Genomic DNA, 14,396 nt, shown 5'->3' on the forward strand with positions numbered 1-14,396 from the left:
AGACTTTTAGGTCATTAGGGAAGCGAACTCGATCGGCGTCGGGGGGCCGGTGTAACCCGGAGGCGCGTGAACTTTGTCTCTTGTCCCCGCTGCGTCTGCTTGCTTCTGCGTTACCGCCACTGACTCCCCGGAGGAGAAGAGCCACCCCTGTGTGCCCCCGCCCCGCCTCTTTCTCCATGTCTGTGCCATGTTCCCTGTGCCCAGATCATGCTGGTGGCCCTGGGGTGGTGTCGCTGGGGGCCGTGTGCCTCCCTGCTCCCCCGAGGTGGGCGTCCTCCAGGTGCGTGGTGACCATCCGGACTCAGCAAGTGCCTGGCTCCCGGGCGGGGCCGCAGGGCTGACCTCAGTGCCTGCAGGTGGCAGGTCAGGTGTGGGGCCAGGCCTGGGCAGCAGATGGCAGCTGTGGCCTCACTGGGTCACAGACCCTCCGCCGGGCTGTCCTCTTAGTCCGAGCAGCTGTGCGGGGCACGGCCTTGAGCCGGTGGAGCCGGGGGAGACCCTCCCACAGGTGCTTCGGCGCCTCCACTGCTCCTTCCAACCCCATCCGGTCGGGCTGCTCTCCCGATTCTGATTCTGTCCGCACGAGACTTTGCACCGTCAGGTCCTTGAGGTGTGACTCCTGCAGTGCTTTTCCCAGGGGAAGGTGCAGATCCAGGGTGGCACGCGCTGTCTTCCTGTTCCTGGTGGCGCAGGGAGCGGTCAGGAAAGCTGCTGAGACCAGTTGAACCCTCCTGCCTGGAGCTGAAAGTGTTGGCACCTGCCCATCGCGCCGCGTCCCCGTGTTTGCAGCAGGAGGAGGACGCCCGTCCCGTCTGGCGGGAGCCGAGCTGGTTCCCACGGCTGGGCGGCGTCGGCGCGGTTCCCAGGCGCCCGCGCCCTGTGCGTCTTCTGGGCTGTTTCAAATTAGAAGGACGTCAGGCGGCTGTGTTCTCGCTGACGCACCGCGTTGGACGGAACAGATTCCGGGCTCGTCCAGGCTGTCGTTTGGCTCCTCGCTTGCTTGGGAGGCAGAGCGGGGCCCTCCCCTAATTGCACTCTGTCCTCGGCTTCACCCCGCGCGGGGGTTCTGGGGACCGAGTGAATGGCCTCGGAGAAAGCCTGGTACTCGGTCTGGCCGCGCTTTGTCTGGGAAGCGGGAAGAACACGGAATCATGTTGTAGTTGCCACGGAGGGGCTCGGGCACTTTTCCCAGAGGAAACCACCTGCAGAAACGAGTGTGTTGGTTTTGCTCGTTTGTGAGGCGGAGGGAAGCTGAGCCTCACGGGCCGTTTGCACGTGGCTCCTGACACAGAGGCCTAGGGACCGGCCGCCTCCTGGCCTCCCTCGGCGTCCCCTGGTCCAGACCGGGGGCCAGGCGGGGGTGGCCAGGGCTGGCTTTGCTGTCCTGCCAGCTTTGCATGTTACATTGTTAGAGAGTCGAAAACAGTCACGAGAGTGATGTTTCCTGACGTCATAGTCATTTGAGGCTCAGACCTCGGTGTGTCATCACGGCGGGCCCCTCGCGCGGGCGCTGCTCGTGGCCACCAAGCTCCAACGACGGAGGGGCCTCCCGGGAGACCGGGTGGGCGCGAAGCTGACCCGCTTCCTGCCCGGCCTTCTGGGGGACAGGCCAGCGCCCCTGCCCTACAGGGTCTGTCCCTGTGAGCACCAGCGTATTTCCCAAAGTCGGTTTTCTTTTGAGGTAGAGTTTTCTGTTCTCTGCTTTGTGCTCTTCTCTCAGTTTTAAAAAAGTTCTCAATCAGAAGAAAACAGTGGCTTTTTTTTGCCCTTTATTTATACGCATTACTGAGTAAACCAGACTTTACAGAATTTTCTCAGTGTTGATTTAATTCAGATGCTGAGCCAGGGGTGGCAGGAGGGTGACTGTGGGCAAAAAGCCCGGCGCCCGCCCCTCATGGGGTCACCCGCCCACACTGGGCCCCGCCCCTGTGCCCGAGGCTCCCGCGTGGGGCAGGCCCTGCGTCTTCACGGAGCCCCTGAATGTCGCCCCAGAGCCAGGCCGCGTCCATCGGCACAGCCGACACCTCCGGGGCCACCGTGTCATGTTCCCAGCAGCTGGATGTTGCTGCCACACCCGACGTTTGACCGTTTTACAAACATCCACAAGGCGGTTGAGGAAAAGCAGACCCGGCAGCCTGGCCCTTTCCCACGGTGGCTGGATGCGCCCTGGCCTCTGCCACGCCGGGCTCATCCCCTTCGAGGTCAGCTGAGGGTCACCTCGTGCCCCAGTGAGGACAAGGACAAAACGCAAGCAGCCACGGCTCCTGGCTCGACGCCACTCCCGAGGGGACGCGGTTGGTAATAGGTGGAGGCTGAGGGTATGCCCGGGCCCCTGGGCCTGCTGAGGGACGAGGTCGCAGCTGCCGTCAGGCCGCCGAGTGTCGCGGTCGGCCTGTCCAGGCCCCGGGCCTCCGTGGAGCAGGCGGGGGCTCCGCCACGCCCCGCAGCTCACCCGGCCTCAGGCCGGACCCACGTGGTCCTCCCGGTCACTCGCTTCTCTCTCCTTCGCTGCCCCGCGGTTTTGCCCTCGGTCAGCGTCGAGGTAGAGAGGAGAGCAGGTGCCTGCTCCACAGGCAGGATCGAGCCTCGATACAAACCAGGGCCCGAAGCCCTCTGGGGTCTGGAGGACGCGCTTGGCCAGATGGGATGAAGTTCTGTCACCGTTCTCAACCCCAGGGCGGGGCGGTGGCGGGATCTGGCGCAGGGCCAGTCCCAGGCCGCTCGGAGGCCCATCTCCGTGCCAGGGTTTACAGGGCCCGGCGAGCACTCTTCCTGTCCCAGCGTTTCTCCAGGGTGGGGGCACTTCCCAGGTGGGGGGCTGGGGACACTCGGAACTATTGGACCTTGTGCTTGTCGCTGGGCTGCGGGGCTCCGAGCCTGCCTGCATCCTGCCTCCGGTGTCTGCTCCTGTTTTGGCCCGTTTTCATTCCCCAGCTCTCAGAGCTGTGTCTCTGGGTGTCATCTGTGTACGCCTGCTCCCCATGCCCCTGCTGGGGAGGCCCGCCCCCTTGTCTGGACAGGGCTGTCCCCTTGGGCTGCGCTGCCCCCAGGCTCTCAGCCCCCACGCCCGCCCCAGCCCTGACTGTCTAGCGTCGTGCTGGGAGCAGAGGCCACGGGGGAGGTACCCCGTCTGGTCATTCCCTGGGTTCTGGCTGGGGAGGTGGGGCTTGTGAAACGCCCCCTTCCAGGCCAGCGCTGCTCAGAAGGAATGTGACGTGACCCACATACATGATTTTAAAAATTTCCAGAAGCTTCAATAGAAATTAGAAAGAAATCAGTTAATTTTACTAAGGCTCTATTCAGCTCTGTATATCAGACACTCACGTTTCGAAGTGTAATCACTGCGTAGGCTTGTCCACGGCACATGGACGTGAGGCTTCCAGACAGGCCACGGAGGCCTGGTGCAGCCCAGCCACCCTGCTGGTGCTCAGGGCAGGTGAGCTCAGGGCAGGTGGGCCTAGGGCAGGTGAGCTCAGGGCAGGTAAGCACACAGGGCAGGTGGGCTAAGGGCAGGTGTGCCCGGGACAGGTGCGCCCGGGGCAGGTGCGCTCAGGGCAAGTGTGTGGCTCCCTCCGCATCACCTGGGGCAGTTGGTTAAGAGACTTTCCTGCTTCCGAGATCCCCCTCCCCCCACAGTCTGAGTTGTGTATCCAAGGGAATAGGAGCTGTGTGTTCCTGACTCTGGGCTTGAAGCTGGGTTTTTGATTGGATAATGCCCAGGGGGGCTGGGTTTTGATTGGATAATGCCCAGGGGGCCCCTGCTGCGGGCCTGGCGCTGGGCCTGGTTCTGGGGTTTGCTCTGGTGTTGGGGCAGGGTCACCTGTGCAGATTCTTTGAAATCCAGTCCTTGCTGGACGAGGGGGGTGCTGCTCGCATCATGTGCTTCACCCTGAGGTCTCGGCCTGAGAGCCGAGTGGGGGGCCCGAACTGTTGTGGATGTGAGTGTAAATTACTGTTCATTAAGAAGCTAGCCTGGGAGCCCCTGACAAGGCATAGCGATTAACGAACCCAGCTGGCATCCATGAGGACGCTGGTTCAATTCCTGGCTCAGTGGCTTAGGGATCTGGCATTGCCGTGAGCTGCGGTGTGGGTTGCAAACGTGGCTCGGATCCCACGTTGCTGTGGTTGTGACGCAGGCCGGCAGCTGTAGCTCTGATTTGACCTCTAGCCTGGGAACCTCCATATGCTGTGGGTGCGTCCCTAAAAAAAAAAAAGAAGAAGAAGCTGGCTTATCTGCAAGGGAGGGGCTGTCCTGGCGGGCACGTTGGTGGCTAACAGGTCACCAGAGAGAGTGAGCCAGGATGAGGGTCGCGTGCTGACCACGGTTGCTTGGGTCACAGGAACTTGACCCCCGGGAAAGAAGCGACTGTCCAAAGGCACCCCTGCCACCTGCTGCCAGACCTGGTGATTTCAGCCACTCTGACGCTTTCCGAGCAGCCTCAATCAGTTCTGTACATCGATGGCACTTACTGAATTGGCTCAATAATCAGGGTCCTGAGAGGGTTAGGGCGCGGACGGAGCTCAGCAAACCTCCCAAGGGAGCCGTCCCTTCGTGCCTGGACCGCGCCGCCCAGGAGCCCCGGGGCCTCGTAACCAAGCTCCGCTGATGGGGTGGGGGCTTCGCTGGGCATCTGTTCCCGTACAGTCCTGGGGGCTGGAGTCCCAGGTCGAGGTGGCCAGGCTAGGTCCCTCTGTGGCCCCAGGGGGTCTGTGTCAGGCCTCCCCTGCTCTGGCGGTGGCCGCAGTCCTTGGCGTCCCCCTGTGAGCCTGTCTCCAAACCCTCAAACCAGTGAACTTGAGGGACAGTTCAGCCCCTAATAACCCTGCTGGGCGGTGACAGAGGGTTCAGCCTGGGAGTGGGGACTTCTGATTCGTCTACGGGGGCTTCGTGTTTCATTTCAGTGTCCTCCGTCCTCTTCGGTTGGTAGATTTTGGTTCAGGCTGGGGACCTGGGGAGACCTGACCCCGTGCTCGCCACCCCCAACCCCCCCAGCTGGACCCTTCTGCCTGGGCGCTGGTGTCTCCCGTGCTGGCCGGGGCGTCCCCTGTCCCAGATGGCCCCCCAGGGCCTCTGTCTTCGTGGGAAGCGCCTGCTGAGGAAAGTCAGGTTAAGACACGCCCTAGCCTTTCCCAACGCGCCTGCCGAATGGGCTGCGTGCTCTGGGTGGGCCCCCTGGACCCTTCCCTGGAGGCCGCGGTGGCTAGTCAGCTAGTAAGCAACCGAGCTGCCGCCTAGACGTGCGGGCGACAGGCAGTGTCCATGCCTGCTCCGGGGGCGATCCCCTATGTGAATCTCTGCACTGAGGGACTTGGGGGTCCCCTGGGCTGGATGGCAGGTGCCAGAGGGGCCTTTCTCTCTGGGTAAGTCGTGTTTGAACAGATGTCTGTAAAGTGACACCTCCCGCCTGTCGCTCCGACAAATGTTCGCGCACTTGGCAATCCCGGCCGGAGACCGTCCATCCACGGACTGAACGGCGAGGGGTGATTTCCTCAGTCCCTGATTGCTCTCTGGAAACGGAGCATTTAAGGGTGGCATGTGGAGTTCCCACTGTAGCAGAGTGGGTTCAGAATCCAACTGCAGCAGCTCGAGTGGCTGCGGAGGCGCGGGTTCGACCCCGGCCTGGCGCCGTGGGCTAAGGTCCGGCGTTGCTGCGGCTGCGGCCTGGGTTCCATCCCTGGCCCAGGAGCTTCCACTGGCCGCGGGTGCGGCCGTTCGAAGAAAAGAGAGGCAGGGAGCTGGTGACGACGGCAGATCCCTCTGTAAGTGTGTTTCTCGCTCTTCACAGGGATCTTCGCTTTAACAGAATCCGGGAGATCCAGCCGGGGGCCTTCAAGGGGCTGAGAAACTTGAACACACTGTAAGTCTGAACGTCGGGGAGCCAGTGGGAAAGACGCGGGCATTGCCACACCTTCCCCCGTGGGTGGATCCCCGAGGCCGAGGTCCCCGTGTCCCCACGGTGGGTGCGCGTGGCGGGCCAGTAGAGGTGGAGCCTGACAGAGGGTCCCCGGCCGCTGGGCAGGCCTCTGGCCCCGCCTGTCTGGTCTGACGCCCATGAAGCTCGCTCTCGTCTGCGTGTGCCCCAGGCCTGGGCTGGCTCGCCGCCCACGCAGGGACCAGGCACCGCCCTCCTCCTGAGCTAGAGGGGACCGGGCAGGGGCCGTCGGGGCTGCGTGGTCCTGTGGTCGGGCTGTGCTGAGGGCTGTGGGAGGCCGGCTGCTGTGAGTCGCCTGCCGGGGCCGACTGTTCTGTACAGGGCTGGGTGCAGATCCGGGGGTCGGGACTGTCACCTCTGCCCTGCGAGCCTGGGGGGCTGACCCCGTGTGGCTCTCCCCCTCCCCGTGGGAAGGAGCGCTCTCTGGGGAGAGACTCACTTCCGGGACAGGCTCCTGGCTGGGCTGGACGGTGGACCTTGCTCTGTGTGGGACGGGGGGTCTGCCCTGCTGGATGCAGGGTGAAGCCGCGTGGCTGATGTGGCCGCCACCCCCGAGGAGCCTTGAAGCCGGAGGGCCAACTGCCCAGGGTCGTGTCCCTTTGTATTTAGCGGACATTGGAAGTAAGGTCTGTGGCTTATCGTTTTATGACCTTCTCCATGGCAACAGGAATGATTTTCCCAACACAATTCAGAGGTGGTGCCGTTTTTTATTTTTGCTTTTTGAGGCCACACCTGCGGCATAGGGAGGGTCCCAGGCTGGGGTCGCATCGGAGCTGTCGCTGCCAGCCTACACCACAGCCACAGCAATGCAGGATCCGAGCCCGGTCTACGACCTGCATGCAGCACAGCTCACGGCAGCACGGGGTCCTTAACCCACTGAGCGAGGCCAGGGATCGAACCTGAATCCTCATGGATGATAGTTGGGTTGGTTACCACTGAGCCACCACCGTGGGAACTCCAGGGTTGTAGTTTTTAAAATTCTTGCTGAACTTTCTTTTCACAGGCTTCTCAACAATAATCAGATCAAGAGTATCCCTAGCGGCTCATTTGAAGACTTGGAGAATCTAAAATACCTGTAAGTCGCGACCTATCTCCACCCCAAGTCTGTTGTCTGCCCTTGGACTCTAATCCCTGTGTTTTGTTATGAACTGTTCATACCTCCGTGTGAAAAAGCTTTTCTTTTCAGAAGGTGAGTGAAGTTGAGGCTGGGATTTTCAACTGAGGTGTTACCGGTGTGAAGGGCTCCACCTTAGCTGATGTTTCTGGTCGGTGACGGGGGTGGCAGGGCATTCACACTGTAGCCTCCGAAGGTCGCTCGGGGGTTGTCACGAGACTCGCTGACGGAAAGTGAGAACTGAGGTTCAGCGGCTGGTGTCCACAGCTGACGTGTTCTCTTTTTTGGCCACACCCGTGGCATGTGGAAGTTCCTGGGCCGGGGATGGAACCCGAGCCACAGCAGCGACCCCGGCCGCTGCAGCGACAGCCCTGGGTCCTGAACCCACTGCGCCACAAGGGAACTCCGGCTGACATGTGTTTTGCTTCAGGGGCTGTCAGAGCCATTTTGCGTCGCCTCCAGCTGTGGGCGAGAGGAAGGATGTTGGTGACAAATGCCTTTGGAATGTCACTAAATCTGCTCATTTTCCCTGTCCTCTGCCAAATGATCTCACCTCTTACTTTTATGTAGTGAAGTTTTATTTTGCTTCAAAAAATTGATTTGCCTTCCTAAGTTGCTGCGCATTTGAAACGCCTGCTTGTGGAGGTGAGCTTTGCAGGGAGGGCGGGACCTTGCTGGCTGGACGCCTTTGCAGGCGCTTGGTGTAAAGTTGGGAACCTGAAGGCAAGCACTGAGTACACGGCCGGTTCTGGGCAGATTAGAAGTGGGTGTCATGTGCTTTGAGCCAGTGACGCTTGCTTTTGGACCTGGGAACTGTTTGGCTAGAGCCGTCTTAATGAGGGATTATGTCAGTGATGCTGGGGAACCGTGTGCGACTTGGTGAGGCCGAGGGCCTCTGAGTCGAGTTGCGTTTTGGTGAGGCGGCGGCTCTGAAGGAGGCGCGACATTAAGTGTGGGGCACACGCGTTTCCTTCGATCGAGAATCTGAACGTGTTGTGTCTGCACGTCTTTCTCCATCCCTTTCGACAGCGTGTTCATGTTTCATGAGTAAGGTTCCCACTGAGCCTGGTTTTTGAGTTTTAAGTGCTGCGCAAGCTCCAGAAGAAAGCTTTGATTTCTTGGAAGCAGATTCCGTTACCCGACAGCCAGTATTTGTAGTGCATGTGTGTTGAGTCTTCTTTAAAAAAAGTTGTGCTTTTCCAATTAAGACAGCTTTGTAAAGTAATGCTTTTTAACCTCACCCTCAGGGCAACCCCGTGCCAACCTTTTTCCCTCCCTCCCACGCAACCATGCCCGAGGGGCCCACTGGTGGGAGGTCCCGGGGTCAGCGGGGGCAGGCTGAGCAGGGGCTGGCAGTGGGGGAGCCGGGCACGGGCACGCGAGAAGAGGCAGCAGGGCAGGATGCAGCTGCGGCAGGGAGGGACCCCGTGACCTGCGCGCCAGCTGCCGCGGTTCTCAGCCTCCTCCTCCTCGGATCCCCCAAACCTCAGGGGGCCGGAGAGCGGAGGCGGGGGGCGGGGGGGGCACCTGACTGGCGCTGACGTAGATTGCGCAATGTTTAGGAAGCCTCCTGAAAAGTTTTGGTTACTTCGGCTCTGTGTATTTGGTCAGGGCCAATGCGTAGTTGTAGAGGTTGTTGAAGGCTCCTTAGCTGCTGCAACCCCAGTGACGTCTGGTGAGGAAGAACCCCCTTCATTCGTACTGCCGGGGATGAACTTGACTCGAGAGACTTCGAACTCAGTTTCAAAGGGTCAGCACTGTGATGAAGTGGAGAGTTATTTACGAACTATCATGAGACGATCAGGACCCAGTTCTCTTTAGGAAACTGGATCCCAGGCTCTGTGACGTTTGACCCGCAGGCACACACACCCAATAGTTTTGGGTTCAACCGTTGAATGTTTTCTTTCAAAGGATCCCTGTGCTGTCATTTTTTTGAAAGTGTTTGCAAGGTGGTATTTTATTTGGCTGCTTATTTATTTATTCTTAGGGCCGCACCTGCAGCGTGTGGACGTTCCCAGGTTAGGGGTAGAATCGGAGCTGTAGCTGCCGGCCTGCACCACAGCCACGGCAACGCTGGATCCTTAACCCACTGAGTGAGGCTGGAACTCGAACCCGTGTCCTCATGGATACTAGTCGGGTTCGTTTCCGCGGAGTCACGACGGGAACTTCTGCCCTTGATTGATTTGTAAGAAATGAGCCCAAAAAGCTCCGTTCAGGCCTTCCTCCCTCGAAGGAAGAGCCGCGTGTGGGCAGGACGCGGGAGCTTTTTCTACCCGTAAAGCGCTGCTGTCGCCTCTGTTGGACACATGGAGAGGCCGAGGCTGAGAAACGTTTCTTGTGCCAGACGTACAGCTAGGAAGTGGCTTTCATGGATCCGGACCCGCAGCCTGGAGCCATCCCGGCCGGGCCTCAGTTTCGGGGCCGTCTGGCTCTGGTTCTCTGCGAAGTCGCCCTGGCGGATCTGCACGGGGCGGGGGCGGGGAGGGGGGGGAAGGCCGGGGCCCGCGGGGCCCCTGGTCTTGGAGTAGAGCGTGAGTGCGCAGGGTGGCGCCGGCGGGAGTGTGGGCGGAGGCACGGAGGTAAGAAGAAGCACCTGCCCGAAGTGAAACTGTGGGGAAGGCGTGATTTCGATCGGACCCTCTGCCCGTTTCAGCGACAGAGACACACCCGGGGCTGGGGATCTGCCTCCGTTGGAGGCCGTCGGGCAGCAGCGTTGCCGGGCTTCTCCGAGACGATGGAGGTGGGGCCGCCAAGCAGCCCCCGGCCTGTGGTTCCGGGGGGCTTGGGGTGCTCCTCGAGTCTCCATCTGTCACAGGTCCCTGCGGGACTCGGCTGGCTGACTTCTGTAGGGACAGGACTCTACAGACCTGAGGTCGAGGACCGCGTGTCTCTGTGTCCACAGGTGCAAGATCAGCCGCAGACCCGGCACTGAGCGGTGTGGCCAGTGCCACCAAAATCGTAATTCCAGACGCTGAAACTGGAGTTTCACACGATTTTCATGTGTCACAAAGTAGTATTCTTTGTTTTAGTGGTTTTTTTGCTTTTTTTTTTGCTATTTCTTGGGCTGCTCCAGCGGCATATGGAGGTCCCCAGGCTAGGGGTCGAATCAGAGCTGTAGCCACCGGCCTACGCCAGAGCCACAGCAACGTAGGATCTGAGCCGTGTCTGCAACCTACACCACAGCTCACCGCAACGCCGGATCGTTAACCCACTGAGCAAGGGCAGGGACCGAACCCGCAACCTCGTGGTTCCTAGTCAGATTCGTTAACCACTGCGCCATGACGGGAACTCCCTAGTGTTTTTTCTGTTTATGGCTCATGGAAGTTCCCAGGCCAGGGGTGGAATCGGAGTTGCAGCTTCGTCCTGCACGCAGCTCACGGCAACACTGGATCCTTAACCCACCGAGCGAGGCCAGGGATTGAACCCGCGTCCTCATGGATGCAAGTTGGGTTCATTCCCACCGAGCCACGGCAGAACGTCCACTTCATTTTAAATCTTTAAGTGTTTGGAGACGGCAGAACCATTCTTGGCCGCAGGCCGTGCAGAAACCGCCGCGGCCGGTGGTGTGGTTCTGACCAGCCCAGGTCGCTTCTGTTAGAGGAAGGGGCTGCGGGTGCTGAGCAGGATCGGGAAGAATTTCGCCTCCGTGATTTCTGTTCCCCGGGTTATTTCTGGGTATTTCAAAACTACATCGGGGTCAGTCTCAGGCTCACATTCGGTGCCCTTTACGTGTTTGTGGGGAAGGGGTTTGCTTTTTTCTTCAGGCTTCGAAGCAAACGCTTCGTCAGCCACTCCTGAGCTGACCTCCCAGAGTCGAACTTTCTGACGATGCAGCAGGGGTTTGCCCGTCTCCGGTCGGAGAGTCCCCGGAACGGGGGAAGGGGCCCTCGGGGGGGCGGGACTCTCTGTGTACACGTTCCTTTGTGTTCTGAGGCGGCTGAGAACCGTCTCCAGGGACCAGCTGAGCCCTGCTCTCCCCGCGGAGTCCCGCCTGCCGTGCGTGTGCTAACCTGCCGTGTTTCTTGTTTCAGCTATCTGTACAAGAATGAGATCCAGTCAATTGACAGGCAAGCTTTTCAGGGACTTGCCTCTCTAGAGCAACTGTAAGTGCCCCGCGTCCGCTTCGCGGTGCCTCTGTCCTCCTGCCCTTGGGCCCTCGGAGGGAGTGCTGGGCGGAGCCTGCCCTTTGCACGATGCATGTCTGTGCCGGGGGGCAGGGACCCGTGCATGCCTTGGAAAGCTGTAGCCCCTCCATCCGATCCCTGTCCGTCCAGCGAGCCGCCCGTACGGGTGCCCCCGCACCCCATGCCCTGTGCCCTGCGTTCGTGGTGCAAGGAGCAGTGACCCCAGTGGGCCCCTGTCCCCGTGGTTCCCAGTTGAACGAAGGGACGTGTAAACAGATCTGAGCGCGTGGCTGTTTGCCTTCGCGGCATTTCCTGTTTGGGAATCTTTGCACCTGCTTTACTAGCCTCCTTCATGACGTGCTTGTGTTGGAGGAGATCGCCGTTCCCACGTGTCCCCAGGCAGTGTGTGCCGGGCCCGCCTTGCCCCGGTCGGGATGAACCTGGAATCCTGGTCAGGGGGTGCGTCTGAGCCATCTGCCCGGCCAGCCGCCCCTCGGCCAGCGGGCTGCAGCCATCCCCTCAGGGCCTCGCCGGCTTCGTTGCGCAGGGGCTGGAGTCCGTGTGCTGCTTGTTGTTGGCGGGAGGGCGGGATGCAGAGACGGCCGCAGAGACCCAGGCAGAGCTGGGGCGGCCTCCCCCAGGCCAGGCTTCGGGCGCACACGCGGGATTGCGCTTCTGAACACCCACCTCCTCACGCCTGCGAGGGCGCCGGTGGGGCTGGACGGGGGCCACACAGAGTTCCGGTCCTGGCAGGGGCACGGGAACGCCTGGACGGCAGGTGCCAGGGGTCCCCGACCATGTTCCCGCATCTGGCGCAGTTTAGGGGACAGGGCCGTGGTGTCCCTGCGCCATCCATCCGGGCTGGGACCAGACTAGGCCCATCCAGCCCTGCGAGGGGGTCAGTGGGGCAGTTTTTGAGGAGAAAAGAGGCAAAGTCCGGGAAGCACAAGAAGGGGAGCAGTGGAGCCCGAGTGGCCGTGTGACGGTCGCCCACGTTGGTGGCCATGCACCTGGTGGTCCGTGCGTATGCGTCCCTGCCGCCGAGCCTCGGGCCGGAGAGCTGATGAGGACCCTCGGGAAGCGCCTCGAGGGCGGAGGGGAGGGTCCCCAGCAACGCATGGGCTCCCAGCCAGAGGGGCCGGGTGGGGGGAGGCCCCTGTGCCTGCCCAGCGTCTCGCCCTGCGGGGCCTTGAGAGGCGGTCAGAGCGGAGGCAGAAACAGGTGTCCGCACTGGTTGGAGCAGCACCGATGAGGAAGGGGCCTGGCTGACCGGACCCCCCCACCTCGGGGAGAGGCTGGGAGGGGCGCAGATCAGAGCAGGGCATTGGGCGAGGGGCTGAGCCTAGACCCGAGGCCCTCAGTGTGTCTCACTCGGAGGTTCAGACAGGCTGGTGTGCGGGTTTGCTTCCCAGGCCCCGCGTCAGAGCCGCCCCACCCATCAGCCTCGGGGTGAGTCTCACCAGGCCCATCCACCCCGCCCTCAGGCCTCCCCTCAGGCAGGGAGGGTGGTGGGTACAGGTGTGTCCCCACCGGGCAGCAGGGACAGCAGGGCAGGTCCCGGACTTCCCACGGGGGTCCTCCCAGCAAGCGGGCCCAGGACATGGACAGGGCAGGGGGTGGCGGGGGGAGGACAGGGAGGGACAGGGCAGAACAGGACGGGGTGGGACAGGAGAGGACAGGACAGGACAGGATGGGTGGGACAGGAGAGGACAGGACAAGGCAAGGCAGCTGGACTTGAGGACCTTGAGGTGACAGTCATTTCAGAAAGGGGAAGGCTGCCTTGGAGGGGTGTGGAAAGAGCTCCCGTTCCTGTGCTTTGCTGGTTCTGGAGCTGCTGGTGCTGCTCGGCGCTGTCACCCTGGTGCTGTCACCCTGGCGCTGTCACCCTGCTGGTCCTAGCAGCGGGGAAGAAGCAGCCGTGTGCTTGTAGGGCGGGTGAGTGTGTGGCAGGAGGGGCTCCTGCAGAGGCCCCGGTTAGAAGGTGACTTACGTGTTTTTCTAAAGGAAGAACCACCAGTTTTCCAAGTGAGAAAAGCAGTGTTCAAGGAAATTAGAAGAGATTAGTTTTGCAGAAAATGTATAAAGTGTGGAAAGTAAGGAGACCCCTTAAATGGAAGGAAGTGGGAGTTCCGGATGTTCTGGGTAATGGAAGGATGTTTGAGGAAATGCGTGACCTCACGCAACCGAGTGCCGTCTCCCTTGTGTTATTTCTGGAGTCGATTCTGTGTGGTCTGTGTTCTGAAAAGCAATAGACCCAGTGTGACCTGCAGCGTAAGTTAGTCTCCTAAACCCGGGTGTGAGCTCCAGGATTATGTTGGTTTTTTTCCTGGAAATGTCCGCACACGTGGACAGCGAGCCCCCGGCTTTTCCCCTCGGGTCGGAGACGGTCCGGCCGGCTGCTTGGCCTGGGATACACGGGCCGGTCAGACACGGGACCTCGGCACCCAGCTCCCTGTGCCTCTCACCCTCCCCACGTGGTGACTGCATTTATTTTCCAGACGATGTATGGAAATCTGGAGGGGTCGATTTGAAATGACTTAGAGAAAAAAATGTTTTCAGCAAAACTGTATGGATCTGTAAAAAGCAACAAAAATTGTGTCAAATTTGTTTCTTTTTCCCTTTTTTAAAAACGTCTGCAGATACCTGCACTTTAATCAGATAGAAACGCTGGACCCAGAGTCATTTCAGCATCTGCCGAAGCTGGAGCGGCTGTAAGTTGCGTTGGCCCCTCACCGACCCCTCACCTGCGGGCCCGGGAGCCGGGCTCTGCCCTTGGCTGACGGCGGAGGGCAAAGGTCCATCCCGGCAGCAGCTCGGTGGAGCGTCCCATGCTTTCCTCCGTCAGTGCGGAAGCGGGGTGCAGAGGAGGAGGGGTGTAGTTAGTTACCTTCTGCCCGAAACAGCACTGTTCTCAAGTTCACGTGTATGAGACCAATGCACCCGCTGAGCTGGTTTTTAAAACCTAGTTCATTTGACTGCTTTATTCTGTTCTCCGCGTCTAAGAAGTGTTTTTAACAATTGCGTTCACTTATTCCCTCTTTGAACAGATTTTTGCATAACAACCGAATTACGTACTTGGTTCCGGGAACGTTCAATCACTTGGAATCCATGAAGCGATTGTAAGTAAACTCACCTCTTCTGCCGTGTTTGCAGTGCAGTGTTTCTCCACGGGCCTCCCTGACCCTGTTATCCGCTTATCCGGTGTTTACGAATTCAGCACGGCCT

At 60.4% G+C, this 14,396-nt stretch overlaps 1 protein-coding gene across 4 annotated transcripts in view; it reads left to right on the forward strand.

The window, feature by feature from the left end:
- Window positions 1–14,396, forward strand: part of PXDN (peroxidasin) — a 56,566-nt gene that overhangs the window by 15,518 nt on the left and 26,652 nt on the right. For 2 of the 4 annotated variants that reach the window (XM_003125405.6, XM_005662787.3), the window contains exons 2-6: window positions 5,787–5,858; window positions 6,937–7,008; window positions 11,079–11,150; window positions 13,811–13,882; window positions 14,219–14,290. In XM_003125405.6, coding sequence (XP_003125453.6) covers window positions 5,787–5,858; window positions 6,937–7,008; window positions 11,079–11,150; window positions 13,811–13,882; window positions 14,219–14,290 — 360 coding nt within the window. Of the gene's footprint in view, window positions 1–5,786; window positions 5,859–6,936; window positions 7,009–11,078; window positions 11,151–12,846; window positions 13,107–13,810; window positions 13,883–14,218; window positions 14,291–14,396 lie in introns of those variants that run through there. The other 2 variants (XM_005662789.3, XM_021087952.1) reach the window with 2 other exon arrangements.

The sequence above is a fragment of the Sus scrofa genome, chromosome 3, assembly GCF_000003025.6.
Source record: "Sus scrofa isolate TJ Tabasco breed Duroc chromosome 3, Sscrofa11.1, whole genome shotgun sequence".
In the NCBI taxonomy this organism is placed as follows: domain Eukaryota; kingdom Metazoa; phylum Chordata; class Mammalia; order Artiodactyla; family Suidae; genus Sus; species Sus scrofa.